This window comes from Rhinolophus sinicus, chromosome 12 (assembly GCF_057876585.1).
Source record: "Rhinolophus sinicus isolate RSI-liver-muscle chromosome 12, RSI-T2T, whole genome shotgun sequence".
Classification (NCBI taxonomy): Eukaryota; Metazoa; Chordata; class Mammalia; order Chiroptera; family Rhinolophidae; genus Rhinolophus; species Rhinolophus sinicus.
The window spans coordinates 28,466,755-28,494,672 of record NC_142512.1 but is presented as its reverse complement, the minus strand read 5'-3'; the positions used below and the strand labels follow the sequence as shown (position 1 = coordinate 28,494,672).

Sequence of the window (27,918 nt, the reverse complement as noted above, 5' to 3'; positions counted from 1 at the left end):
TTTCTCCTCCTGTTTGGAAATTTATATTTTCTTTTTTGTTTCAACAGTACTTCAGGTGTCTCTGCTTCTTTTGGGGAGATGTTATTATTGGTCGCTATGTACTTTCATAGCAACCAGCTTAGTGCTATCATTGACTTGGTCTGTTCCACTTTGGGGATGAAGGTAATTTTCTTTTATCTTTTTTCTAAAGAAGTTGTTTCTAAGCTGGGCATTTTCCTGTAGTGTAAAGTAAATAGATTGTTTTCATTTTGAAGTTATCTTAGTTGTTTAATAGTTTGAAATTTTATCAGAAGCTCTTAGAAAAAAATACGTTATGAAACATTTATTTACAAGAATACTAGATGTTCAATATAAAAAGCTCAGAAAACACAGAAAGGAAGGGAAAAATATAATTTCATTGTTCAGAGATATAAAATATAGTACTGTTAACATTCTGGTGTCTATTCTTTCTTTAAATTGATACACATATTTTGTAATTTTAAAGAACTCCCAATATAGGATGAGCATTTTCTCATGTCAATAAATATTCAAATACAATATCATTTTCAATGGCTCTGTAGTAGTCCATCTCAGATGGACCAATCATGACTTTCTTAATGGATCTTTTCTTATTTGTCATGTAGATTTTCCAATTTCGGAATAATGCTTAGATGGAAAACCTTATTTAAATATACACACAGGCATTCACACATGCTTCAAATGCTTTTTGGATTATTTCTTTAGCATAAAGTTCTAGGAGGCAGTTACTAAGGAAAAGAGTATGATAATAAGGTGTTTAATTGCCAGATTATCTTCCAGAAAGATTATACCAGTTTAACTGTTGTCATTAGTGAATGAGAGCGCCCTGTTTTGCTATACTCTCACTATCACTGGTCATTGTCATTCTTTTTAATATTTGCAAATTTGATTGATGAAAATGGTCTCCCTTATTTTGCATTTCTTTGATTACTAGTAAAACTGGTTATTATTTTTTTATAGTTATAGTTTATAGTGGGTTTCTCTAGTAGTTTTTAACTTTTGTATGGTTTAGCTGGTTTATTTCTTTTGTGAATGCTTATCAATATCCCAGTTTTCCTATGAGGATTTTCATTGATTTATTTTTCCTTTCAGTGATTCATATCATCCATATACAGAGTACAGAGGGTGCCAAAAAAATGTACATACATTTTAAAAAGGGAAACTGTATTAAAATTGTAATACTCAATGTGTACCGATAACAAAAGATGAATACAAGTCAAGTTGACTTCTGTAGTTACAAGAGGTGCTCAAAGTGGTTACCATCAGCGTCCAGACCCTTCTGATTACGACGAACTACTGCTTGAACAACGTTGACCAAAGTGTCCCCTTGTATACATTTTTTTGGCACCCCTGGTATATAAGGGGCTGTTTATATATAAATATGCCTTCTATATCATATTTCATCAATTTCAATTTCAAGATGCATATTTTACCCAATATTGAATTAGGATGACTCATTTTACAGTTGACATGTAATGTTAAGTGGTAGTGTTTCCCCCTTTTTTCTTGAAAAGCTACTATTAAATCATCAATGTATCTTAAAATCCTTAGCGTCTTTAAAAGTGGAGAAGTACAATATGTTGCAGTTGATTTTTCCCAGTTGTTTTGCCACGTGGAAATTATTTTTTGTGTGTGTTTCTTTTGTGGTTCTTTGCTGTTATGCTCAGAAATGTTTTTCTTTCCTCAGGTTTATAGAAATGGTCACCTATAATTTCTTTCTAGTGTTTTCTTGGCTTCATGTTTTATATGTTTTATATTTAAATGTTCAATACATTTGGAGTTTATTTTGAGTATGGTATCATGCGTGCAAATACATCTGCAGTAGGTCCTTGAATAACTTCGTTTTGTTCAACGTCATTTCATTATAATGTTGAGGAGATGCTGTAAGAACCTAACTCTTGTTTATATGTGTTAGCCTATGGTACAATTGTTTTCATTCTATGTTATTTCACTTGAAGTCACAGAACCTGAGGACTTACTACATATATATTGCCCAGAAAGGTAGCTGTCCCACCTCCCTTTATTAAATAATCTACTTCTTCCCACTAACTTGCAATGCCAGTAATAGTATTTACTAAGTACTTTTATACAGTATTGGTTTATTTTCTGAGGAAACACATACTTTAATGGTGGGTTTGAGAAGCCTCTTCTGAAATAGAGTATTTCAACATTAATTTTATATATCACAGTTATTTTAGGTAATTACCAGAGAAAATTGTGCTTCACATATTTTCACATGCTGTTGGAATTCTTTTGGTTGTTTTAGATTGTAATTAAGCCAAGCTCCTTGAGCCGGATGAAGACTATCTTCACACAGGAAATTTTTACTGAGCAGGTACTTCTTTTAACTTTATTCTTAGATACTTCTTTACGTTTCTTTTGCAATATTCTTTGGGGAAAACTTGTATATATCAATTTACTAGACTAATAAGGCCTTTTTCTATTCCTTTTTAGTTTCCAATGGTTATGTATTTAATCTTTGAAACATCTATAAAGAATAATCCCATTAAAATTTACTTTTAAAACTACTTACTACGTGCAAAAGCATGTTTTAAATTTACATATTTTGAAAACTTTGAATAGATGCTTAAGAGTATAATCTTAGATATTGAGGGTGGGGATCTCCCATGGGGTAATCATTTAGATTTGTCAGAATTAAAAATAAAACAGAAAAAAAAGACCTATTTTGACGTTTATGTTGTAAGATTCATTTCTAACTAGCTTATAAGCTAGAGTCTAAATTCCTTATTCTCGTATTTACATGTTCTTATTTGGCCTCAGCACTTTTGTCCATGGATAATCCTAAGGATATTTTATTTTTTCAGCACAGGAGACTATTTTAAAATTTAAGATTAATTTCTGGATTCATTTATCAATTTAAATCTCAAAATACAAAAAGATATATGTCTTAAAAAATGAAATATTGGAAAATACTCGTGGATTCATAATTGTTGCTTCTTTTAGGGTAATTAATATTCTCATCTCTGTACCAAACTCTCCCTTCTCCCCTTAATGCACATATACTCCCACATAACAGTCACACATAGTACATAGGAGACTCATAAGTTATTTTTCACACGTTTAATTTGAACTAGCTGGAAGACAACTTTGAGGGAGGGTGTTTGAAAGACAGAGGTCTGTGCATGACACACTGAGAATAACAATAAAAATTCCTGTTTATATTTATGTGATACTTTATAATGTACATGTTTTTCAAAAAAATGTTTCCCCTCACAAAAACCTTTAGAGGCAGGTAAGACATTATTGTCCCATTTTGTAGATAAGAAACTAGGTTCAGAAGATAAAGTGACTTACCCAAAGTCATTGAGCCCAGATTTTATGATTCCAAATTTTATATTTTTTAACTTACTGCACCACCATTAACATATCTGTGTTTAAAAACTAGTAAAAAAAACCCTCAAGAACTTTACAAATTCCTAAATGTGTGCTACCTCATCACTCAGAAATAATTAAATCATGTAATAATTGGTTTTTATCATTCATTTCTAAGGACCACATTTGCATTAACTATTGACAGTCTACCTGCTAATCTTCCTTTCCGAACACTTTTGTATTTGGTTCTGTTATATGTAGTAATACTATTTTTTCCTTTTAGGTTGTCACAGCTCATGCAGTTCGGGTCCCTGTCACCAGCAACTTGAGTGCTAACATCACTGGATTTTTGCCTATTCATTGTATTTACCAGCTTCTAAGGAGTCGTTCCTTTACCAAGCACAAAGTGTCAATAAAAGTATGACCTTTCTTTTGTATGTCATGCTACAACCTAACTTAATGCTTTTCCCCCAGTTCTATTTCATCTTGTAGGGCTTTTCCTGTGGGTTTTGTATATGAAATGTGTCTAGTTACTAGTCATTTATATAGTTACAGTGATTAGGAACTTAAGTTTAGATTTTTTAAATAATATAACTTATTTACAAAATGTACAATGTTACTAATTCATTTAAATTCTCAATAATAGCTTATGACTATTTCATAAAACCTTAGTAAGAAAATGCCATTCTCTGTAGGTTGGTTTTATTTACCAAACTGAGAAAGTTGTTAGCCATCTTTAACCAGTGTTTGTGCATTTGTCACAAGAACACCTAACACCTAACTTGTACACATATTGATATGTTTTCAATTTGTTATAGTTGGCTATATCAAACAGTTAAAAGGTCCTCAAAGAAAAGGCTGAATCTTGGAGGTAAACAAATCTGTTTCAACCTTTCCTAGAGGCTCTTTTATTTATAAACAACAATGAACAATATATGCATTGATATATCAGTTTTAATTATCCTTGTTTTTTCGATTTAGTGAAGTTAATTTTCTAGCTAGATTGTGTCTTCTCTTTTACGTTTTTAGCAAGTGAAATACATAAGAACTGAGACTCCAAATGCACACCCAACATTTCTATATGTCCTCCACCTGTGTGTATAGTTAAGCGATAGTCACCCATAAGTGGTTGTTAAAACCAATTTCTTAATCTATCTGAGGGTTTGCTTTGAAAATATTCCTCTTCCTAAGTTCCTCTCTGTTGTGGGGTTTTCTACAACGCCACATATAGTACTCTAAATACAGATATAGGAGGAACTGACAATTTTTTCCCCCATTAGTTAAAAACTTAATAGATTAAAAACCCAAACTCAAAACTCAAAACCCAAACTCATCATTTTAGATTTATCTTCCATTGGACAATATTCTCAAATAGATTATAACAGTTAATATTTTTAAATCAAAGGTAATTGTGAAACTGAGTACTGTATTTCAAACTGCTAAAAGTTAATGGTGAGTTTCGCCGATTCATAAATCATGTAAAATAGTATGTGCTTTTAAAATTTCACTTGCTTTTTCTTATTGTTGTAATTGATTTAGTGCCTATAACCTTCTTTTTCAGGACTGGATTTATAGACAGCTCTGTGAAACCTCCATTCCACTCCATCCTCAATTACTTCCTTTGATTGATGTGTATATAAATTCTGTACTTACTCCTGCATCCAAATCTAATCCAGAAGCCACAAATCAGCCAGTCACAGAACAGGAGATACTCAATATTTTCCAAGGAGTCATTGGGGTAAAATAGTGATTCTTCTATATTAATTAGCTTATTTTTCTTTTAGCTTATTCTTTTCACTATCCCATACTTTTAAACTGATTATTAGAGGACTTCTAGGTGGTTCTGAATTTGAAATGGGATTAAATACCATCAGATTACTTATAAAATTTAAAGAGTGGTATTAGTTCCAAGTAATTTGTTTGCATTTTAAAAATATTTTTGTTAAAAATATAGCTAACATACAATTTTATATTAGTTTCAGGTATACACCATAGTTATTCAACATTTATATACCTAAAGAAGTGATCACCGTGATAAGTCCAGTAACTAGTTGACGCATAATAGACTGTATTTCCTACGCTGTATATTACATCTCCATGACTTACTTGTTTTATACCTGGAAATTTTGACCTCTTATTTCCCTTCACCTTTTTTCCCATCTTTCTAAAATTTTCAATTACAGTTGACGTTCAATATTTTATATTAATTTCAGGTGTACAGCATAGTGGTTAGACATTTATATAATTTAAGAAGTGATCCCCCTGACTAGTCTAGTACCCACCTAGCACTATACATAGTTAATACTGTATTATTGACTATATTCCCTGTGCTTTACTTTATTACATCCCCATGACTATTTTGTAACTACTAATTTGTACTTAATGCCTCCACCCTTTTCACCCTGTCCCTCAGCCCCGCTCCCATCTATCACCCCAATAAATCTAGAACCCATCTGACACCATACATAGTTATTACAATATTATTGACTATATTCCTTATGCTATACCCTACATCCCCATGACTACTGTGTAACAACCAATTTGTACTTCTTAATCCCTTCCCCCTTTTCACCTATCTTCCTAACCGCACTCCCATTTGAAAACCATTAGTATGTTCTCTGTATCTGTGTGTTTGTTTCTATTTGTGTGTTTATTTTGTTCTTTAGATTCCACATATAAGTGAAATCACATTGCATCTGTGTTTCACTGTTTGACATACTCTACTCAGCACAATACCCTTTATGTCCATCCATGCTGCTACAGATTGCAAAAACCCATTCATTACCTTCCATGGCTGAGCAATATTCCATTGTATATGGGTCCACCTACTCTTTGTCCTTTCTTCCATCAACAGAAACCCAGGCTGCCTCCACATCTTGGGGATTGTAAACAGTGCTGCATTGAACATATGAATACACATGTCCCCTCGAAGTAGCATTTTGGGTTTCTTCAGATAATCCAGAAGTGGGATTAGTGGGTCCTTCTTTGTCTCTTGTTACAGCCTTTGTTTTAAAGTGTATTTTGTCTGGTATAAGTATTGCTACTCCAGCTTTTTAAATTTTTTTTTATTTCATGAAATGTCCTTTTCTAGCCCTTACTTTCAGTCTGTGTGTCTTTGAATCTGAAGTGAGTCTCTTATAAGCAGCATATGTAAGACTTTTGTTTTCTTATGCATTCAGCCTCTCTGTGTTTTTTGATTGGAGTATTTACACATAAAGTAATTGTTAATAGCTGTGTAGTTATTGTTCTTTTTTTTTTTTTTTTTTCTATCTTGAAGTCCCCCTAATATTCCTTGTAATACTGGTTTGATGGCGATGAACTCCTTTAGTTTTTTCTTGTCTGGGAAGCTTTTTATCCTTCGATTTTAAATGATAGCCTTGCTGGGTAGACTACCCTTGGTTGTAGGTCCTTCCTTTTCAACACTATGAATACTTTGTGCTAATCCCTTCTGGCCTGCAAAGTTTCTGTTGAGATATCAGCTGACAGTCTTATGGGAACTCCCTAATAGGTAAGTAGTTGCCTCTCTTGCTGCTTTTAGGATTCTCTCTTTGTCTTTAATCTTTGCCTTCTAATTATAATGTGTCTTGGTGTGGCCTCTTTGTATTCATCTTGTTTGAGACACTGTACTTCCTGGACTTTTTCCTTTGCCAGGTTAGGAAAGTTTTCAGTTATTATTTCTTCAAATAGGTTTTCAATCCATTGCTCTCTCTCTTCTTCTTTTGGTACTCCTATGATGCTTGATGTTGTCCCAGAGGTCTCTTAAACTAGCCTCATTTTTTTTTAATCTTTTTTCTTTTTTTGTTCTGATTGGGTGTTTTCTGCTACCTTGTCTTACAAATCGCTGATTCTCCTGTTTTATCTGAACTAGGGAGCAGCAACACTGAATAGTGTATTTTGAATGCTTTTGCTAGCAAAAATGCACTTACGAAGTTTAACATTATTTTAAAGTATTTATATTATCTCTAGGGTGACAACATCCGCCTTAATCAGCGTTTCAGTATCACAGCACAGCTTTTGGTACTTTACTATATACTGTCCTATGAGGAAGCTCTCCTAGCAAACACGAAGACTTTAGGTAAGTTGTGCATAGAGGGAGTGTTTTTAGTATTGGTTCATACTATTTGCTTATGTTTTGTTACATTCCTAGCTGTTATATGAGGAAATCAGGTCAAATATTCTAACAAGCTCCAGTATTATTCTACAGCCTTTGCAGTATAGGTATTGTATAAATACATGTATGTGTGCGCTCATAATCACCTCTAACGGCTCAGTCCTCCTTTTAGCAGGCTACATTAATAGATGGCTGAATTGAACTGTAGTCATATAACTATTAGAACTTTGTTAAAACTTGAATCTACAGCTTTGAAACTTCAAGCTGCCAAGAAATAACATCTGCCAATGCTTGCTTAAAAGTTTCTGCATTTTGAAAAAGGCTGTTGATATTAACGTCCTCTGAAAAGAAAAAAATTAAATATCAAGTGCAAAGAAAAACTTCAAGTGCAGGAATTTAGAGCCAGTGAACATTACAGTTTCCCAAGTACCACGGATATGTCTTGTTCTGCTGGTGACCAAGAAGGAAATTTCACGCGTAATAGAGGAACAAAGCAGGAAAAAAGGCCAGACTTTGTTTTTGAATGAGTTAATTTGCTCTAATTATTTCCTTTATGTCAATAAAATTTACTTTATATAGGTTCTGTATAATTTTATCCTAACAAGTTATCACTTGTTATAAGAAAGAGATTGACATTTAGTTTGGATTAGTCAATTTCTAATTAGTCAATTAGTCAATTACTCTGAATTTCTTAGAGTACCATTAAAAATTAATGTATCAAGTAAATATTTTTTGACAATTATTGAGATAATTTGTTTGGTCTAGTTATATAATTCATTGTATAACTAGTATCTTTATATTCCTGGAATGGTCCCTTCTTACTCTTGGTATATTATTCTTTTAGTATGGTGCTAAATTTGATTTGTTTTTTTAATATGATTTTTTTCCATCTCTTTTTAAACAGGTAAAATTGACGTTTTTTTTCTTTCTCTCTTTCGTATTAAGTTTACACTAATTTCATAAGTGAATTAGTTTTCCATAGGATTTTTTTAAGCATTAAAATGTCACAAAAACTAGGGCTAATGTAAATCGTATTCAAAGTACTCAACAGTTTTGTTGAGAATGAGATTAAATAATTAGGTTTGAAAGCCATATATTGGAAGAAATATGGGAATGTGATTGCTCATGTTGTGTATATGAAATAATGATCTTCTCATAGGTCTTTCATAATTACAAGTTTAGTTCCTTCCTAAAGGATTAGGAATATCCTTAATAGCTTTCACAGAATGTTAAAGAGAAACAATTGGCTTTTGGCAGGGCTTCATGGGCTGTTAGTTCTTTGATGGGATCATTAAATGTGATCAGGATTTTGTCTTCAATTTCATAGGTCCAGAAACTTAAATATTGATACCCCTAAGCTGAAGTTGGGGACTCTAGATCTTAATACTACTAGTTAACATTTGAGTGCTTGCTGTGAGCCAGACACTACTTCAAGCACTTTACACTTGCTATGTCGTGTAAACTCTCACAATTCTATGAGACAGGTAGTGTTGTTACCTTTATTTTACAAACACTAAGGCACAGGGAAGTTAAGTAAATTCTCTAAGTACTAAGTGTCAGAACCAGGATTTCACTATCACTGGAACCTGTATTGTTTTAACTACCTTCTCAAACACATTCTTACTCAATTCATAAAAGATTAGTGTGGAAAATTAGGATGCTAATTTATTCATTTGCAAGGGGGATTATATCTAATCAAGAGGCTTAGAGTCTGTATAGGCAATGATTCTGAACCTTTATTCTACACCTGGCATTTCTATACTTACTGGCTTCAACCAACAATAGTTGTTGAGCTTTACATTTACATTGTTGTGGTTTGTATTTGAAAAAGAATACGTATATTGGATATGCTTTTTCAAACGATAAACATCCTTGTTTAGATTCTCATGTGGTCCTGTGATGTATAAGCAAAGTACCTTAGAGGGAGATAAGAGTGCCTGGCATATAGAATATGGTGGAGATGAACAGAGAAAGGTAGCAATGAGTGAGGACCTGTACTCTGCTGGATTTAGGAATTCACTGAAGGATTCTGAGCATATAGCCAGAGACACATGATCTGGCCAAATCTTTCTTTTAAGAAGAGGACTATGGCAGCAGTGTGAAGGATGGATTAAAGAGAAAAGAAATTGGAGTGAGGGACATTGGGCCATAATAAATATTTAAACAAATGGTGAGTAGGTACTGAATTAGGACAGCAGAAAAAGAACAGAAATTAAGATGACTTGTCTAAGAAAAGGATCGAACTGATAACTGGCTGAAGGTAGAAGTTGTGAGAGAAGGATGTGAAATCTGTATTGCCCAACTTCCTTTAAAATATCATTCACCACTGTAATATATACTGTGATTAAATTTAAGGCTATTAGATAATAAAGCTTCAAGCCATGTGGTCATGACTGTATTTGGTCTTCCTAATTAGATTTGGGAATCTTGACTTTGATATCAAATTTTCTTTTTTCTTTTTTTTTAGTGTAGGGCATTTCTGCAGATGGCTTCTATCACTCATTATGATTTTCCTCCCCATTAGTTTCAATTTTGGGGCATTTTCCAGATCTTGCCCTTAGGTATGTTCTTGTTCTTCGTGTGTATCCACTATTTTGGTAGTGATTCTTCATCTTTTATGAACTATATTCACAGATTAAGTGAATTAAAAGTGGTTGACATCATTTATGTTCCCATTTGGGTTGAAGGTAAAGATTTCTGTTGTATCTGACACTTTATTTTTCTTATGCTTTTTATCTTTGACAGCTGCCATGCAAAGAAAGCCCAAATCATATTCGTCTTCTTTAATGGATCAAATTCCTATCAAATTCCTTATTCGACAGGCTCAAGGGCTACAGCAAGAGTTGGGAGGTATTTTTTTACTTGCTTTTTACTGCTAACATTTATTGTTAAAAAGTATTTATGTTTATAATGTTATAAAATTTAATAGGTGTTCAATGTTAAAAATTCAAACAATTCAGGAGTGAAATTCCTCTTTACCTCCCTGACTAACTTACTCCTTGAAAACCACCCATCCTTCCCAAACTCTATCTGTTTTGTTTTGGTGTGTAATTTCAGAGCTTTTTCTCTACAGGTTGAGCCATGTGAAATTGCAGGTATTCAACTATTTTTGACCTACAAAAATGCAGTTTCATATGATTGAAACTAATAGATACATACCTGAGTAAAAATTCTTAAACTATAAATGGTATTATACCCTATCACTTCTGAGATTTGCTGTTTTCTCTTGGAGTCTTGGAATTCTTTTCTTCTCAGTACATGTAGATCTACCATATTGTTTTTAATTCCTTCATAATATTCCATGGCATAGAATTACTATAATATTTTTACTGTAAAACTGTCAAATAGAAATATAGTAATATATTTTGAAATTCAATGTTTTTTCTTAATTTACTATCTCTTTATCATGTTTGAGTTTCGGTTTTCTTTTTTTCTTTTGTTTCTTCGAAGCTGGAGTTTTCTTTTTCTTTCTTTTATGGTTGGTTTCAAGGAGGAACATGAGCCTTCTTTGGCCAGATGTCTGCATTTATTATATCCTTGCATAATCAAACAAATGATGTCATATTTGGCAGCATTTGGCAACTAACATGTTTTATTGAGCAGATTATGAAATGTAGATTAATTTGCTCTATTGTAAGCAGTCATTTTTTGTGACCGTTTTGGGATAGTCTTTACATGTACTTGTACATTTAGATATTTAAATTTTAAAATACTACTTTTGCTTGTTACAGTGTCTTTTCAAACAGAAACATTAAGTTTTTATGAGAAAGGAAGCAGATGCTATCCCTACTGGTACTAAGCAGTGGTATTATGAGTTGATCTAAGTTGTATAATAAAGGAATGATTGGATCTAAAGTACTTTTATTACTACTAATACTATTACTACTACTCATAACTCTGATGATGATAATAGTATAATAGCGATATTTATTAGGTATTTATGTGCCAAGCACTTAGTATAGTGGTACTTCCTCTATCTAAACAGGCATTTTTACAGTATCATCATGTATTTTCTCATTGATATTATACAACAATAGTCATGAATAGCCAAACTATGCTGTAAGCAAAAGATTACAAACAAGACTTTGATGTAATAGAAGGAAGATTTCCCATTTGTTTTGAGCTTCTTTTGCCTTTAATAGACTATTTTTTCTTTTTTTAAAAAAATTATTTCTAATTATAGTTTACATACAACATACAATATTAGTTTCAGGTGTACAACATAGAGATTCAACATTTGTATACCTTATAAAATGATCACCACAGTAAGTCTAATAACCGTTTATCACCATATTGTTATATTATTATATTATTGACTATTCCCTGTGATGTACATTCCATTCTCTTGAATTATTTTATAACTGGAAGTTTGTCATTCTTAATTCTCTTCCCCTTGTCCAGCCAGTCCCCCAACCTGCATTCCTTCTGGAAACCCTGACCATAACCCTTCTTGAAGGAAGACAGATGCACCCCCTTGAGGGTATCAGCAGTACTGCTTCAGTTGGCTGACAATACTTAGCTGTGTGACTTTCGGAACATTAATAAATGTCTTCAGCCTATTTCCTTACAGTAAAATGGAGACAATATTGATTTCCTTGTAGGAATGTTAGTGTGAAATAAGGAAATGTACATAAAGTGCCTGAGACCCTTTAGGTACTCAAAAGTGGGCAGTTTTAATTTTACCCACCTATAGCAATGATTCTCACTTGGGTTGGAGGAGAGGAGGACATGTTCTCTTGTAGAATAATAAGGCTATCAGAATTTCTGAAGTGAGGCCTTTTTCAAACCATATATGATCTCCCTCAAATGGATAGTCGTTCTCCCTCTTTTCTTTCCTCCTCACTCAACTCTTGAACTACTGCTATGTCAAACAACTTTTCCTGAAGGGAGACTTTTGTGTTGGGATAGTGTAAAAGAAAGCTTGAAAACTTTTGATAAAAGAAGTAGTTTCCAACTTCCTGTGTATCAGATCACTTGGTTATCTTTATTAAAGCATATTCTCTAGCTGAACTACTGAACAGAAGTTCTCAAACTGTAGTATGCGTGCACAAGAATTGCAAATTCCTTTGTCTTGCTGAAAATGAAAGGGAGAGGGGAGAGAGAAAATAGATTTTTGTGTTTAAGAATGAAAAATCCAATCGACTTCTTATATGTTTTCAAGGGTTGCATTCTGCTTTATTACGTCTCCTTGCAACTAACTACCCACATTTATGCATTGTGGATGATTGGATTTGTGAAGAGGAAATCACAGGGACCCATGCCTTGTTAAGGCGAATGCTCCTGACTAATAATGCCAAAAACCACTCTCCTGAACAACTCCAAGAAGGTATAGTAAATTCAAAATCCTTTTACCCCTTTAGTAGTATAAAGAAATGTTAGGCTCATTGAAATGTTAAAATCATGCATAATTTTCCTGGGGGCATAACAATGTTTTGGTGAATATATTTTAGGTAATTCTCTTTGAGTTTAAGGAGTTGTAACTATTTCTTTTTGGCCTGCTTCTGTTTCCTGGTAGGTCCTACATTATATCACTAAACAGGTCATGTGCTTTTAGGAAGGTCCTAAACTGGTCAGAAGTAAGGGCCATGGAACAGAGCAATGTACCTGCTGTGGATGGATAATGTTCTAGCTCAGCGCTGTCCAATAGAAATACAATGAGAGCTACACATACAATTTTACACTTTCTGTAACCACATTGAAAAAGTTAAAAACAGGCAAAATTAATTTTAATATTTTATTTCACCCAATATATCTAATATATTATTTCATTATGTAATAAACATAAAGAACTATTAATGAGGTATTTTACTGTTTTTCCATGCTAAGTCTTTGCAATCTGGTACGTATTTTATACTTAAGCACATCTCATCTTGGACCAGCTACATTTCAAGTGCTCAGTAGCCAGATGTGGTTTGTGGCTATTCTATTGAAAAGCACAATTCTAGATGTGTTTTACTATCAGCAATCTGCTGGGTGTTTATAGCCTATAAAGAAGAACACCCAGAAGAAGGTATCAAGAAGTTTGAATCTTCAAATGAATGTTATTACCAAAAGTAACACTTGGGTATCTTTTCTCATTTCAACCAATTTTTCAAATCAGTCTGAATCACCAAGGAAATGACATTTGTCTTTGGGTCACTAATGTGATTTAAAAATGAGATTTTTGTTGTTGTTCTTTATGAAATAAGTACACTTAACATGAATTTTTCTTACGGCCCTTATTTTAAGTATAGCCGAAACTATGGTTAGGATGGGAAGTTTTCCTGTTTTTAAGCAATATTGTTTTCTTGATTTGCTTGGCCTATAGTGTGATAGAACAATATTACATCCTATTTGGTAAGCTGTATAGAATTTAGATTATGACTGCTAAGTTTTCCTTTTAGCATTTTCAGCTGTCCCAGTAAGTCACACACAAGTGATGCAGATTCTAGAACACTTGACTCTACTCTCTGCCAGTGAACTTATACCATATGCAGAAGTATTAACCTCCAATATGAACCAGCTGTTGAATTCAGGGGTTCCGCGGCGAATTCTTCAAACGGTCAATAAACTGTGGATGGTTCTTAATACTGTGATGCCTAGAAGGTAATTTCAGTGTAATTGATAAGTATATAGCCATGATTATATACAGTAACCTACACTTAAATGTTGAAAAAAAATTGTTGAATATTTGGCAATATAAATCCTTTCTGAAGACCATTAATTAAACAGTTGTTATAACTTTAAGGAAAGAATAAACTTTATCTTAAGAAACAGAGAGGAACCTTGAAGTATTTGCAACTTGAGAAAGTTCTTTAAAAGTGAGCCCTCGTGTATTGTCATTGTGCCTAATTGTGATTTAGGTCACCATTGTGATCGTCATTGCAGTGGCTCCAAATTTTGCTGAACATTAAAATTACCTGGAGAGCTTTTAAAACTCCTGATCCCCAAGTGAAACCCTTGCCAGTTAAATCAGAATGTCTGTGGATACAAGTAAGGCACTGGTATTTTTTGGAGAATTCTCTAGGTGATTTCAGTGTGCAGCAAAGTTTAGAGAACTTTGGATTAATTATTTTGTCTTTAGTCAAATGGGCCTCTCCTGGTCTATAGATTGTACAGAAACACATGGTCAGCTCTAAAAAACGGAATACTGGGCTGGACTTAACCTGCGATTTTGATTCAGTAAGTCTGGGAATATTTATATTTTTTAAATTTAAAAATAATTTTAAATTATAAGTAAATTTTATATTGTAAGTAAATTAACATATCAAATTAATAAGTGCACATAACTTAAGTTAAATAGTATATACAGTCTGCCTACACCTTCCCATTTTAGACTGTTACTCCTCAGAGACAACTATTCTCAGCTGTTTTATCTCTTTATTCTGGCATTTATATCTCCCCATACAGCACAATAATATCCTTATAATTACTATGATTTCCTGACTTTCCAATTTAGAAATTATCTTTTGACTTCCTACTATGAAAGATGAAGATTTAGCACTCTTACCTACTTTCTCCGAAGTCCCTTTTCCCCCAACACACACTTTTTCTTTCTCGATTTCTCCCAACACATTACCTCAAAACTTTTGGTTAAAGCAATATGCAGTGTGCATATTATTATAACTGCATAAGTGTTATTTATAGTTGACCTATGTGATATCCTTTGATTACAATTTCTGTCTTATACGTCTGCCCTCCTCCACATCCAAAACACGAACCCTGAGCTAATGCTTGCCTCTTTTCCATTTGCTCGGGGGTTTTTTGTTTTGTTCTGTTTTGTTTTTGTATCAATAACTAATTCATCCCCAAACTCCATTATTGAGGGGAAATTTATTTTACAGTTAGTTATATAACACATTAGTAACATTTGTTTTCCTGGAAAACATTCCTTTCAGAGCTTTGCACAGTAGCTATCTTGGAATTGCTTTTGTCTCTATTGAATTCCATGTTTTTCTCTTTCATGGTCTAATTTCTCATTTTAGTGAGTAGAACTCACTCAAGTTGCTTCCTGAGAAGTGTTTGGGAGACTTATTTTTTTTTTTTTTTTTTTTTTTTTTTTGAGACTTGCATGTGTGAAAAGGTTTTTATTCCTTTCACTTATGATTGCTATTTAGCGTAGGTATAGAATTCTAGCTCAGTTTTCCTTTCAGAAATTTGAAGGCTTCATTCTATTGAATGAATTAGAGCTTCCCTTATTGCTGTTGGATAATCTGATGTTATACCACTTCCCAGTCCTTTGTATATGGCCATTGTTTATTCTCTCTCAAAGGTTTTAGGTGTTTTTTCTTTCACCGTTTTCTGGAATTTCACGATGACGTATTTTGGTGTGGGTCTTTTTTATTCCAAGTGCTGAGTACTTGGGTGGCCTTTTTTTGTCTGGGCACTAATGCCTTCATTTCTAAGACATTTCCTTGTATATTTTTTTCTTCAATAATTTCTTTACCTCTGTTTTCTGGAATTTTTTGTAATTTGGACTTTATTCTGAGACTTAATTCTGAGTTTTTTCCTCTATTTTTTAATTTATCATTTGAATATACTTTTTGGACATTTCCTCAATGTTACTTTCTGACATTTCCTTTAAATTTAAATAAAATTTCTGTTATATTCTTAATTTCTAAGAGGACTTATCTGAATATTTTTAAATCCCTCCTGTTCTTGTGTTCAAATGTGAAATATTATATCCTTTAAGGATATTAATTATAGGTTTAAAAATTTTTTCTTCTCATCCTTACATTCTCTGTTTCTTTGGAGTCCCTTTCCTTCTCTTTCTATATTTTAATTTTTTTCAAAGTAGAAGCTTTCTTTAAATGTCTGATGATTCTTGACTGTCCAGTCCTTTTTAAGAGTGGGCACTTTTATATGTGAAGTGGGACTGGTGGGCTCCTGGCTTCACTAAGTGGTTAGGTACCCTCCATATTGGTATATCCCTCAGTAATTCTGATGTGCAATCAGGTTAGTAAGTAACCACTTTTATAGTCTATCGATGTCTCATCTTAAAGTGGCATCTCACATTGAAATTTTATGATGATAAATATAGAATAATGACCTAATTTGTGGGGCCAGGTACAGTTTCAAAGTGTTTGGTATTTCATTTATAGGTGTTATATTCCTATTTTATAGATGAGGAAACAGCTCAGAGAGACTCACTGACTTACACAGAGTCATACAGCAAGTATGGTATTACTGAGGTTTTAATTCAAATTTTTATTTTATATGCCATGATTATTCCATTATAATGGTGAAAACTTTTGAAATTATTTTGTTTACTGTTTTATCTTTATTTGTTTTAGAGACATAATAATAGGTTAGATTTCTGTAGTTTTTAATTTTTTGAAGTTCATTTAAACCAGTTTTCTATTTTATTTTTTCCTTAATATATCTTTCTAAGATAGAAAGGACTGGATGGATACAAGTTTCAATTATAATATAGCTCTTTTTGAACATGTGATTGTTTTCTCATCAGGCTGTGGGTAATGACAGTTAATGCACTTCAACCATCAATCAAGTTTGTTCGACAACAAAAGTATACTCAGAATGACCTGATGATAGATCCTCTCATTGTCCTAAGATGTGATCAGAGGGTACACAGGTATGTGTCTTTTGAGATTCATTTTTATTATAGAGTTATATTTTGAGAATCAAAGAAATTGTTTACAACTGTGACACTTTGGAAACAGCTTAAATGTCTGTCACTATGTCAATGGTTTTTGTGAAATGTCCAAATTTTCTATAGTAAACATGTAAATATTTATAGTGGAAAAAATATGTCAGTAGTTAAATAAACTATGTCAGTGTTTCCCAATATTGAGGATAAGAATCACCTGGAGTACTTATTTTTTTAAAAAAACCCTCAAGCTTCACTCACTCTAGACATTCTGTATCAGAGTTTCTGGAGGATGGGCCTGGTAATCTACATATGTAATATTACCCAACAGTGAAAACAAATGAGGTACAGCTATGCATACTAATATGGAAAACATGTTGAGGACAGTATTTTTTAAAAAAGAACAAAATGATGCCTACAATATACTACTACTTACATTTTTTCAGGTTTTTCTATTTATTTAAACTGATCACGTTCTGGCTAATTTATAAATTTATATTCTTTCTTCTGTATTTTTCTTCTTTCTGTATTTAGATGCCCCCCACTGATGGATATTACTCTACACATGTTGAATGGATACCTTCTTGCATCCAAAGCCTACCTTAGTTCTCATCTGAAGGAAACGGCAGAGCAGGATAGGCCTTCCCAGAATAATACATTAGGTTTAGTTGGACAAACTGATGGCCCAGAAGTTACTAGAGAAGAATTGAAAAATGCATTACTGGCTGCTCAGGTAAAAAAGTAAAATTTAGTCAAAAAGGGTAAGGGCGTCCCTGTTAATATAATCAGTTACATAGATGGCATAGTATGCCCTTTATGTGTAATGGTGACATATTGTGCATCCTTTCATTACAGAACATACTATAATGATGTTTCCTTTGCTTCTGAATATCAATAGACTGCATTAGTAAAATCAGGAATAATCTTCATGATACTGATTCACTAGCCACTTAAATAAGATTTACATTTTAACAAAATATAAGACTTTTGCTTCTGAAAATCAAATGGTGGGAAAAAAATTAAATAGCGGACACAACTAGAACAAGAAGTATGTGTATATATACAAAGGGAGTCAAAAAAATGTATACACATTTTAAGAAAGGAAAAAACTATTAAAATTGTAATACTCAGTATATCGATAACAAAAGATGACTACAAGTCACATTTGACTTCTGCAATTACAGGAGGTGCTCAAAGTGGTTACCATCAGTGTAATTTTAATACAGTCTTCTCCTTTTGTAAAATGTGTATACTTTTTTTCAGCACCCTCTATATGTGTGTGCATATATATATATATAAAATAAAATGTCAGGCAGTGATTAAATACTATGACAATATAAGTGGTTCAGTTTTATATTTAGAAAAGTTTTATAACAGTATAGAATTACACCGAAGCCTTAAGTGGTGGTTTTGAATAGTAAAGGAGATGTGAGATGATTAAATGCTCGGCAATTTGAGGTCTTCAAAGTAGAAATGTTTTTCTTAGTTTAAAATATATTTTCTGAAATCTTTTCATTGGCAATAAGGAGAATTAGAGTAATAATATAGGTCCACAATCCCTGATCTGTAATACAGAAATCCAAAAGCTGTGAAAACTGAAGTATGTTTTTGGTAATTCAATTGGCAGAAAAACCAGACCTGATGTGTGACCTCATTTGTGACAAAACTTGACCTGAATTGATGTGAAGCTATTTATGGCCTTTATCCCACTTAATGTGAATATTGGTATGTTTTCCTGCAGAAATATTAATACAGTGTTTGATTACAGTGTGCTACCCTAGTCTCTAGTTGAGGTATTATATAATATTACAGTAAAAATAATTCTGAGTTCTAAAATAAATCTGGCCCTCAGAATGTCAAATAAGGGATTGAGAATTGTAATAGCTACCACACTTATACAATGCTTACTATATGCTGGGTGCTATTCTAAGTTCTTTATGTATATTAACTCATTTAATCTTTACAATCAACCTACGAGGTATGGAGTCCTATCTTCTCCATTTGTAAAGGAGAATGAGACCCAGAGAGGTTAAGTGACTTGCTCAAAGTTATACATTTAGTAAGTGGCAGAACTAGGATTCAAGCCTTGGCATTCTGGCTCCAGAGTCTACAAATGTAAATAAAACAAAACAGTAGCAACACAAAACCAAAAACCCATCAACCTGAGAATGATGATTAGAAAGTAAAACTAACCTTAGTTTATAAATGATTATAATGTAAGGCTAACCTTACATTATAATCAAGTTCTTAAACAATTTGATCAAGGAATTGTTTTCTTCAGGCAGTAGCTATCTTTCAGAGATACATGTCGTGTGTGTGTGTGTGTGTGTGTGTGTGTGTGTGTATATATTTATTTTTAACTCCTTCCTGCTAGATGAGAGTGATTATAACTCTCCTTTACATGTAGGGGGATCAAATAGATCATCCCTCAAGAAACTAGTAGGTTGGTGCAAAAATAATTGCGGTTTCAAAGGTTAAAATAATTGCAAAAACCGCAATTACTTTTGCACCAATCTAATACTGTTCTATTTTCACACTCAAGCTTGTAGACTGAGCGACATTTAGTTGTACAGATTGAATGGGTGAGATGGATCACCTTATAGGGAGAAGGTGTATAGTTTTGTTCAGATTCAGGTGAGAACCATTGCCCTATAGATGGGTCACTTTTTTTCCTAGATGTATTTTTTTTTAGTTGTACAGATTGAATGGGTGAGATGGAATCTTGCATTGCAAAACCAGGACCTTAAAGAGCCCGTCTTCAAATTAAAAGGGAAAAGAACTTTGGGAAGTGACTTTTAGGCATTAATTACTAACCACCATCTTCAGAGGAATTAATTAGTTGGTAGCCAGGTGAGAAAAAGAAAGGGAATACAGGTTAGTATCCTGGGAGAAGTAGGAGTTTAAGAGGAAGAAAAAGAGATTCTGGTAGAAGTCCTTTTTTTGTTTTTGTCTAGGGACTGTTTTGGATGTCACTGAATCAGAATACTCTTCCAGCAGATGTTCTTAAATTGGAATGCATGGGTCTGCCTTAGGAATATGTGACCACCCTGAAATTATGCGATATGTTTGTTTACATATGTTAATTTTTATAGGGAGAAGGTATATAGTTTTGTTCAGATTCAGGTGAGAACCATTGCTCTATAAATGGGTCACTTTTTTTCCTAGACATATCCCCCACCCCTTTTTTAAAAAGAAATAGTTATTTTTATAACTTCTGTAAATGTAAAAAAAAGTCAGATTTGATTTCAAACAAACTTCTCAAAAACTTCTTAAATTGACTTTTGTTTGTTTAATTTGCTTGTAGGATAGTGCAGCTGTCCAGATTCTCTTGGAGATTTGTTTACCTACTGAAGAGGAAAAAACAAAGGGTGTCAGTCCAGACACCTTGCTAAGGAATGTTCAAAATGTCATTACTACCACTACTCCAAATAAGGGAACGGAGGAAGGAGAAGACAATTTGCTTTGTAACCTTCGAGAAGTTCAGTGCCTTATCTGTTGTCTGTTGCACCAAATGTATATTGCGGATCCCAACATTGCTAAGCTTGTTCACTTTCAGGTCTGTTTTCAAAGAATGGTGCTGTATGGTTGAACTTTATTTTGGGGGTGGGTGGGACTGAGTATTTAATGAATAGGAAATATTTAGAAATTGGATATCACACAAATAATAATGCTCCTTTGCAATATGGAGAAAAATCCAGATTTTTTTAGATTTTATTTCAGCCTATTAAAATGTTCAGATAATTTACCTCTATTCTAGTGTATCAGAAAGATGAAATACCAGGATGCATGAAGGCACTCTAGCCTAATGAGTTACTTTTATATAAAGGAAGTAAAGCTTTTGTTCGTATTTTTATCTGTATTTGATTTATAGTTATTTTATTTCTAACTTAGTCCCCCTTTCTTGTTGAGATAGGGTTATCCATGTGAACTTCTGCCTCTGACAGTCGCAGGTATTCCATCTATGCACATCTGTCTGGATTTCATACCCGAGCTTATTGCACAGCCAGAACTTGAAAAACAGGTATGATCATTTTGGAGCTTTAGGAAAATTTTGATTTCTCTCCCGTCTTGCTATTTATAGAAAACGTTTTACAATTTTAATACTTAAAGATAGTCTTCAGAAACATGTAATATTTGGATTTTGTGTTGCAGATATTTGCTATCCAGTTGCTTTCTCATTTGTGTATCCAGTATGCATTACCAAAGTCACTCAGTGTGGCTCGCTTAGCTGTCAATGTCATGGGAACTTTGCTAACAGGTGTGTAGCCAACCAGCACCAAAACTTCTAACAAAGAAGTACATCTTTTTTTCTGAATTTAGTAACACGATGTTTTTTGTGTCACTAATTAATTTATGCCATCTTTTGAAAATTTTCCTATTACAAATGTGATTTATAATGTAGAGAAGATGAATACGTAGGCAAATTGTATCTTTCATTTTGTGAATGACTATATATAGATTTATAATAAATAATAAGCTCCCCACATTTTATAAATGGAAATCAAATCTCTGAATGTAATTATGTCAATAGAAAACAAATTACAATTTATTGCAAATGCTTAGAGTTCCAGGAAACTATAGGCATATGTATAAATAAGTATATTAATTGTTTCCTTAAGTTCTATAACATACCCTAACATTTTAACCACCTGGTTTATAGGGTAAAATCATATGAAAATAAACTCTTTAAGAGATATGAACTGTAATTCAGCCTATTAAAGTAATGGTTTAGTTAGTTTCATATTCTTCCTCAGGGCTCCCATAACACTCTGTTCATTTTTCTTTCCATTGTATTCACCTCATGTTATAATTACTTGTAGTGGTTAAGAGCTTAAACTGCCTGAGTTCAGTCCCAACTCCACCACTAACTGGATGTGTGGTCTTAAACAAGTTTCTTAATCTAAGTTTTATTTAGGAATTTTTTCATATAAAAGCAGGTATCATTATAGTGCTTTCTACGTTCATAAGACTTGTGAGAATTAAGTGAAGTAATGCATGTGATGCACTATATCAGTGCTTGGGCATAAGGATTTTATGTAGGATGATGGCTAACTACTAGATTGTGAGCTCCCTAAAGGCAGAAGCTGGCCGTGTCTTAGAAAACTGAGTATCCTCAGCATAGAGCATGGTGCTTAGTATATTGTATAGGCCATCTAGGTTGAATTTATATCTGTAAAACCAAAAATTCTGTTTCATTCTTTCCAACAGTTTTAACACAGGCTAAGCGATATGCTTTTTTCATGCCAACTCTGCCAAGTTTGGTCTCTTTTTGTCGAGCATTTCCTCCACTGTATGAGGATATTATGTCTTTGCTAATCCAAGTAGGGCAAGTCTGTGCCTCTGATGTTGCCACTCAGACAAGAGACATTGATCCAATTATTACTCGTAAGTAGTAACTTATTTTCAAGACTTGTTTAATATCTCAAACACAAACACCAAAATCCTTTCTAGGTTTCTTGGTTAATTAATTTTTTCCTTATGTTTTTAGGTCTTCAACAAATAAAGGAGAAACCAAGTGGATTGTCTGGAATCTGTAAAGATCCGTCTTTTAAAAATGGATCCAGGGACACTAGAAGCATGGATCCTGATGTACAGCTCTGTCATTGTATTGAAAGCACAATAATTGAAATAATAAACATGAGTGTTAGTGGAATTTAAAAAAACAAAAAACAGAAAAATGACTTAAAACAAAAAAATGAAGCTGTCTGCTGCATATACCCAACATGAATCTATTATCTTATAACAACGCTTAACTGGGAACAGTAACGTCTTGGAATACTAAAATGATTCAATTCAACATGAATACAATTTAGAACTCTCGAGAATTATGCTTGCTTGTATTTGATTGGCAATTCTTTGGATCTACTTTGCTGGTATGCTTACATTGTAGCGGCCGAGATTTTCTTTCTATTGGGAACACATTTAAGAAATTGATCACTGGAAACTGAATTTGGCCTTGTATTTAACTTTTGAAATGAAGAGAAACTGCCATGCCTTTAATTTCTTATAAAAATAAATTTGTGGGTATCCCTAGTGTTTATTTTAACTGTCAACTAGTAACAAAGTTTGACAGTGATACAATGATGAGAAGGAGAAAAAGGGAGAATTCAGGAAAAATTAGGAATTTAAATAACAAAATAGAAATCTCTAAGTAATGATAATGCAAGATGAAATTCCATTTCTCAAGAAATAGTATTGAGAAGACTTTTAAAAAGGCAAATAGCTTTTTGTAGATGATTTCCATGGAATTGCAGATGAGGATTTTAAGATTTTTACATATTTGTTTCAATTTTTACTGATACATGAAGCCATATGTTTAAAGAGATACTTGAATTAATTTGGAGTTTTAAGATACTGGTTTAAAAGTGTTTACAGAAACATCTTTGTGCAGAGAAAAGAACCTGAAAGGAGGGTCTTAACATTTAGGGTTTTTTTAAATTTATTTTTAAAATGCTTTACTCATTATCAATGGTCAGAAATACATTGGGATCTAATTAAAGTTTAGAGCAATAAACCCCACTGGGTTATAATTCACATCATAATTTTAGAAGATCTCTGAATAAGAAAATATATACAATGTTTGGACCTCAGGAAAAATTAAAAAGCAGAAAATACCATATTGCTGAAGGATTTTACAGTCCTGTGTTAGTAACTTCCATTGATTAGGTAGATGCATTCAGGTAATCCACAATCCTCATTTTATTCTTAATTAAGTATCCAGTGTAGAAGGTACCGTGTTTCCCCAAAAATAAGACTGGGTCTCATATTAATTTTTGCTCCAAAAGATGCATTAGGGCGTATTTCCAGTGGATGTCTTATTTTTTCATGTATAACAATCTACATTTATTCAAATACAGTCATGTCATCTTCCTCTGGAACATCGTCATAATATACTAAATGCATCCGTCTGGCTGATGATCTTCACTGGGGCTTATATTCGGGGTAGGTCTTGTTTTCGGGGAAATATATACTTCTCTTTGCTTTCTGAGATATACCTGAATGATTCTCCCTCCTGCCCCCCACTTAAAACAGACCCCTTCACTTGTAAAAGAAATTAGGCAGGCTAATAAGACAGAGTGGTTTTTAAGAAAAGGAATTTAACTTAAGACCTTTTACTAGCAAATAGTCACATCTCATTGTCCTCCTTTGTAAAGTGGTATTACTACTGGCCCTGCCTCATAAGGGTATTACATAAGAACTAATCTGTAGGTGTTTCAAATCATGAAGTGCACAGTATCACAGATGATAGATGCTTAATGTTCGATTAAGTAATGTTGTGAAAAATAAAAGCATACACTTAAAAAATACCATAAGAGTTTTCATATTTTTAAACAAGGCAGTTTTGTAGTCTTTTAAGATTAAATACAACTGCTCCCGTTTTGTTTTGAAATGGGGGCTTTGGAATATTTTGTGTGGGTAGATAATCTCTAGGAGTTCAGAAAAGGTTGAAATATGTTTTCTAACTAAACGCAGTGCACATTCCTGGATCAATTTTCAAAGACTGGTCAAAACCTGCTGTGTTAAAATAATAACATGCTATTTTTCATCAGATTTGTTGATGATGTAAATAAAGTGTGTAAATATATTAGTAAATGTTAATATTCATGTATTTTAAGTTAAGGTTATAAAATTTGTCACAATGTGATTTTTTTATTCAAGTGAAAACAGATGTGTGCAGATATTTTGAATATTGGTTTATAAACATTCATATTCTTTATCATGAACTTGTAGTTTTTTGTTTCATTTCACTACTGTTAACCTGAATGGAACAGTTCAGGGGACTGGAATCCAAGACTGTCTGGCTCCAGAGCACAGGTGGATCCCTTTTTGTTATATATCAAATGGCAATACACGGTTAGAGTCATTTGAGAGCCTTAGAAATTTAGGAGAAAAAAATCAGAGTAGTTACGCAGGAGCAGCTGCTTAAAAGATTTGGTATTTTAAAAATTTGTAAAAGCAGAACTTCAATTTGGAAGTATTTTTAAGGATTTATCTTTATACGTTGTCCTTCATTCCACTGTCTTAACAGTAAATTACATTTTTGTACCTTCCCTTCATCTTTGCTTATGCATACATATGTTCACATAACAGAATTCATAATACACAGTTTGGAGTTTGCTTTTTTTCATTTAACTCTAGAGATGGAATTTGTTTGCAGGTTTAGTTTTTCTGATTATTTTATTGGCTTCGTAACGATAAAAGTGATAAAACTATCTCCCTATCACTAGGCTGGGAAGCTTATGACTTTTTTCAGTATTACAATAAGCACAGTAATCAACTAACTTACTACTTTTTCTCTCTTAAGGATTACTTCTTTAGGATAAACTTCTGAGCCGGAAATTACTAAATTAAAGAGTAGAATTTATTTTTAGGGGTGTAAGCTTTGTCACTTGGGGAAGATGTAAAACTGATGGTGAGGTAAACAAATCAACTCACCTCCAGGTGCACCCTCTTGCAACTATCCTCTCCCCAAAGTAGTTTCTCTAATTTGAGAAACGCCCAGGTTTTCCTTTTTTGGGACACCAGTATTAAGCCAAGTTTAGGCTATACAGGATTTTTAACAACAATTTGGCGAGCTCGTGATTAACCACCTACCTTTGTGGACACTGACATGCACTTGGCAAAAAAGAATAAACTGCTTTTAGGAGGGATAAGCCTTCACGGAGATAAAAGGAAGTGATCTGGCGCTGGCGACCTCGAGAGCGTTTCTTTGGTCGAATTTGGTATCTGGGAAAACTTTGATTACTGTTATTGCAGCCGGTTGTCAACAAGCCTTTTCGCCTAGTTTGGCTCAGTAGTCTAGCAATTCCCGCCTCATTCTTTTCAAAACCCTGGCTGCTCTAAAGTTCGGAAATCCAAATCGCGCAGCATTGGTGAACGTTCAGAGAATTGGGCAACTGGGCAAGGCTTATTAAAGGTGTTTCCTCTCTGTTGGTCTACAGACCTTAAGAATAAGACTTCGAGTTTGCAAGGAAAGTGGGTGCACTGGTTAAATCACCGGTTTCAAAAAGTCAAACGGAGAAAACTTTCCCTTTAAATCCTTGGGTTTTGCGCGATGAATTATTTTCTCAGGTGTTCACTTTCCGGTGCCGCCAATTACTTTGGGTCTATTCTTTTTTGGCGGAGGCTTCCATTGGGTGCCAGAGTTCGCGTCCCCTAACCTCGCGCCAGGGTTGGGTGCTTGATTTCTGGTCTCGGCGTATGATTGGTTGTCTGAGCTCGCCCGGCGATTGGGTGCTGGGAGCCGAGGGGTGGGAGGCGGGAATTCATCCGGGAAAGTGCTGTTCGAACTGATGAGAGCTGTAGGAGAGAAAAAGTAAAGCGGACCCGAGCCCGCGACCAGGCCCGGGGAGTGGCAGCCCGGGGAGGAAGAGAGCGAGGCTTGTGACCTTTCTTCAGTGTCAGGGCTTCGATTTTGCTCGCCGGTATCGATTTCCTTTTCTCGCGTGAATCGGAGCCCAGTCAGCGTTGCTTGGGTTTCCCTCAGACCAGGCAAGTCAGCCGCCCCTAGGGAGGGCGCCACGCCTGCCGAGGGGTGCTTTCTGCTTTCGCCCATCCGCCTGGCAAGCCCACCGGTGTTGACTGGATCACCTGCACTTCGGGCATCTCAACTGGCAGAGGGAGGAGGGAAGTATAAGGAAGAAAACCTGGGGAGGAGCGAGCCCGTCCTCACCTAGGAGCAGAGGCCTGTTACGTATCAGCCCCCGGCCTCGCATTAACTCTTGGCGGCAGGGGGCGACGCGGCAGGCAGATCATGTTTTTTGTTTTTGTTTTGGGGTTTTTTTTGTTTTGTTTTTTGTCCTTTATTTAATATTTGGGGGAAAGAAACCCATTTTGAGATGCTTGTTGGCACAATTGGGGCAGGGGTTGGGTTGATTTCTAGGTGATATCTGAGTAACTAGACCAACATTGAGTTGTTGATTCAGATTAAGGGGCTAGATTCCACCTAATCTCATTCTCAGAGCGTCACAGAATCACAAAACATTAGAAGTGGAAAATAGGTTACAGTAGTGGTTCTTAACTTCTTTTAGAACCCATAAGCAATGATTTAGGTTCTTATTGCCTTCATAACCTATTGAATTGTTATTTTAACCACCCCTCCATCCCCAGATTGAATTTACCATTTTTTTCACTGTTGCAAATAACTCCTCACTTAATAACAGTGTGTATCATTTCCCCCTCTATTTTCAATTATTTCCTTGAGATATGTTTTTGGGAATGTGTTTCCTTGGGAATATGTTTCTGAAGACTTTCTCTCAAAAAGAAACAGTTATGCACAGAATCTTTTGCGTGTCATATCAAGAGATCACAGTCTCTGAATTACATCTGTGGATTCCACCTTAAGAAAAAGGTGTTTTAGAAGATGTAGGGATTAAAGGAGATCATTTCCTCAGTGTCAGATACTGGAGTTTATGCATATTCTGTACATTTCCTTATTTTTAAGTCAGTGCTTGGCTAGTTTTCATAAAAACCCTATCAGAGAGGTAGCATTTTCTCCATTTCACAGATGAAGCAGGCTAAGAGGGGTTAATTCCACACAGTGGAATCCAAATTTAAGCTTTTCGTACTCCAAAGCCCACTTCTTTCCATTAAATACTAATTATTTAGCACCTACTATATGCCAAGGAGTTTTCTCCCTTACAACAGTTTTAAAATTAATAATTATTACAGATAAGAATCTTAGTCAAGAGAAGTGAAGGAGACATGACCAATGTAACATACCTGAGTTGTCACAACCTGACCTAGAACCTATACTTCCTAACTCCTGGTCCACAGCTTTGACAGAGTAGGGATACAAATTCAGATTTGTCAGATTTCAAGACATGCTAACAACCACTGTAATTTATAAGACTAGGACATTCTTTTATTT

General features: G+C 34.0%; 1 protein-coding gene across 4 annotated transcripts in view; it reads left to right on the top strand.

Moving 5' to 3' along the window:
* The window catches only part of INTS2 (integrator complex subunit 2), a 38,581-nt gene extending 13,809 nt beyond the window's left edge, over positions 1-24,772 (top strand). For all 4 annotated transcript variants that reach the window (XM_019732620.3, XM_019732618.3, XM_019732621.3 and 1 more), the window contains exons 11-25: positions 48-162; positions 2,285-2,353; positions 3,635-3,769; positions 4,913-5,089; positions 7,318-7,426; positions 10,208-10,312; positions 12,624-12,788; positions 13,846-14,047; positions 16,908-17,033; positions 17,583-17,781; positions 20,353-20,604; positions 20,962-21,069; positions 21,201-21,306; positions 22,257-22,433; positions 22,537-24,772. In XM_019732620.3, coding sequence (XP_019588179.3) covers positions 48-162; positions 2,285-2,353; positions 3,635-3,769; positions 4,913-5,089; positions 7,318-7,426; positions 10,208-10,312; positions 12,624-12,788; positions 13,846-14,047; positions 16,908-17,033; positions 17,583-17,781; positions 20,353-20,604; positions 20,962-21,069; positions 21,201-21,306; positions 22,257-22,433; positions 22,537-22,706 — 2,215 coding nt within the window. In that variant the 3' untranslated portion in view covers positions 22,707-24,772. The remainder of the gene's footprint in view (positions 1-47; positions 163-2,284; positions 2,354-3,634; positions 3,770-4,912; positions 5,090-7,317; positions 7,427-10,207; positions 10,313-12,623; positions 12,789-13,845; positions 14,048-16,907; positions 17,034-17,582; positions 17,782-20,352; positions 20,605-20,961; positions 21,070-21,200; positions 21,307-22,256; positions 22,434-22,536) is intronic.
* The last annotated feature ends 3,146 nt before the right edge of the window (positions 24,773-27,918 follow it).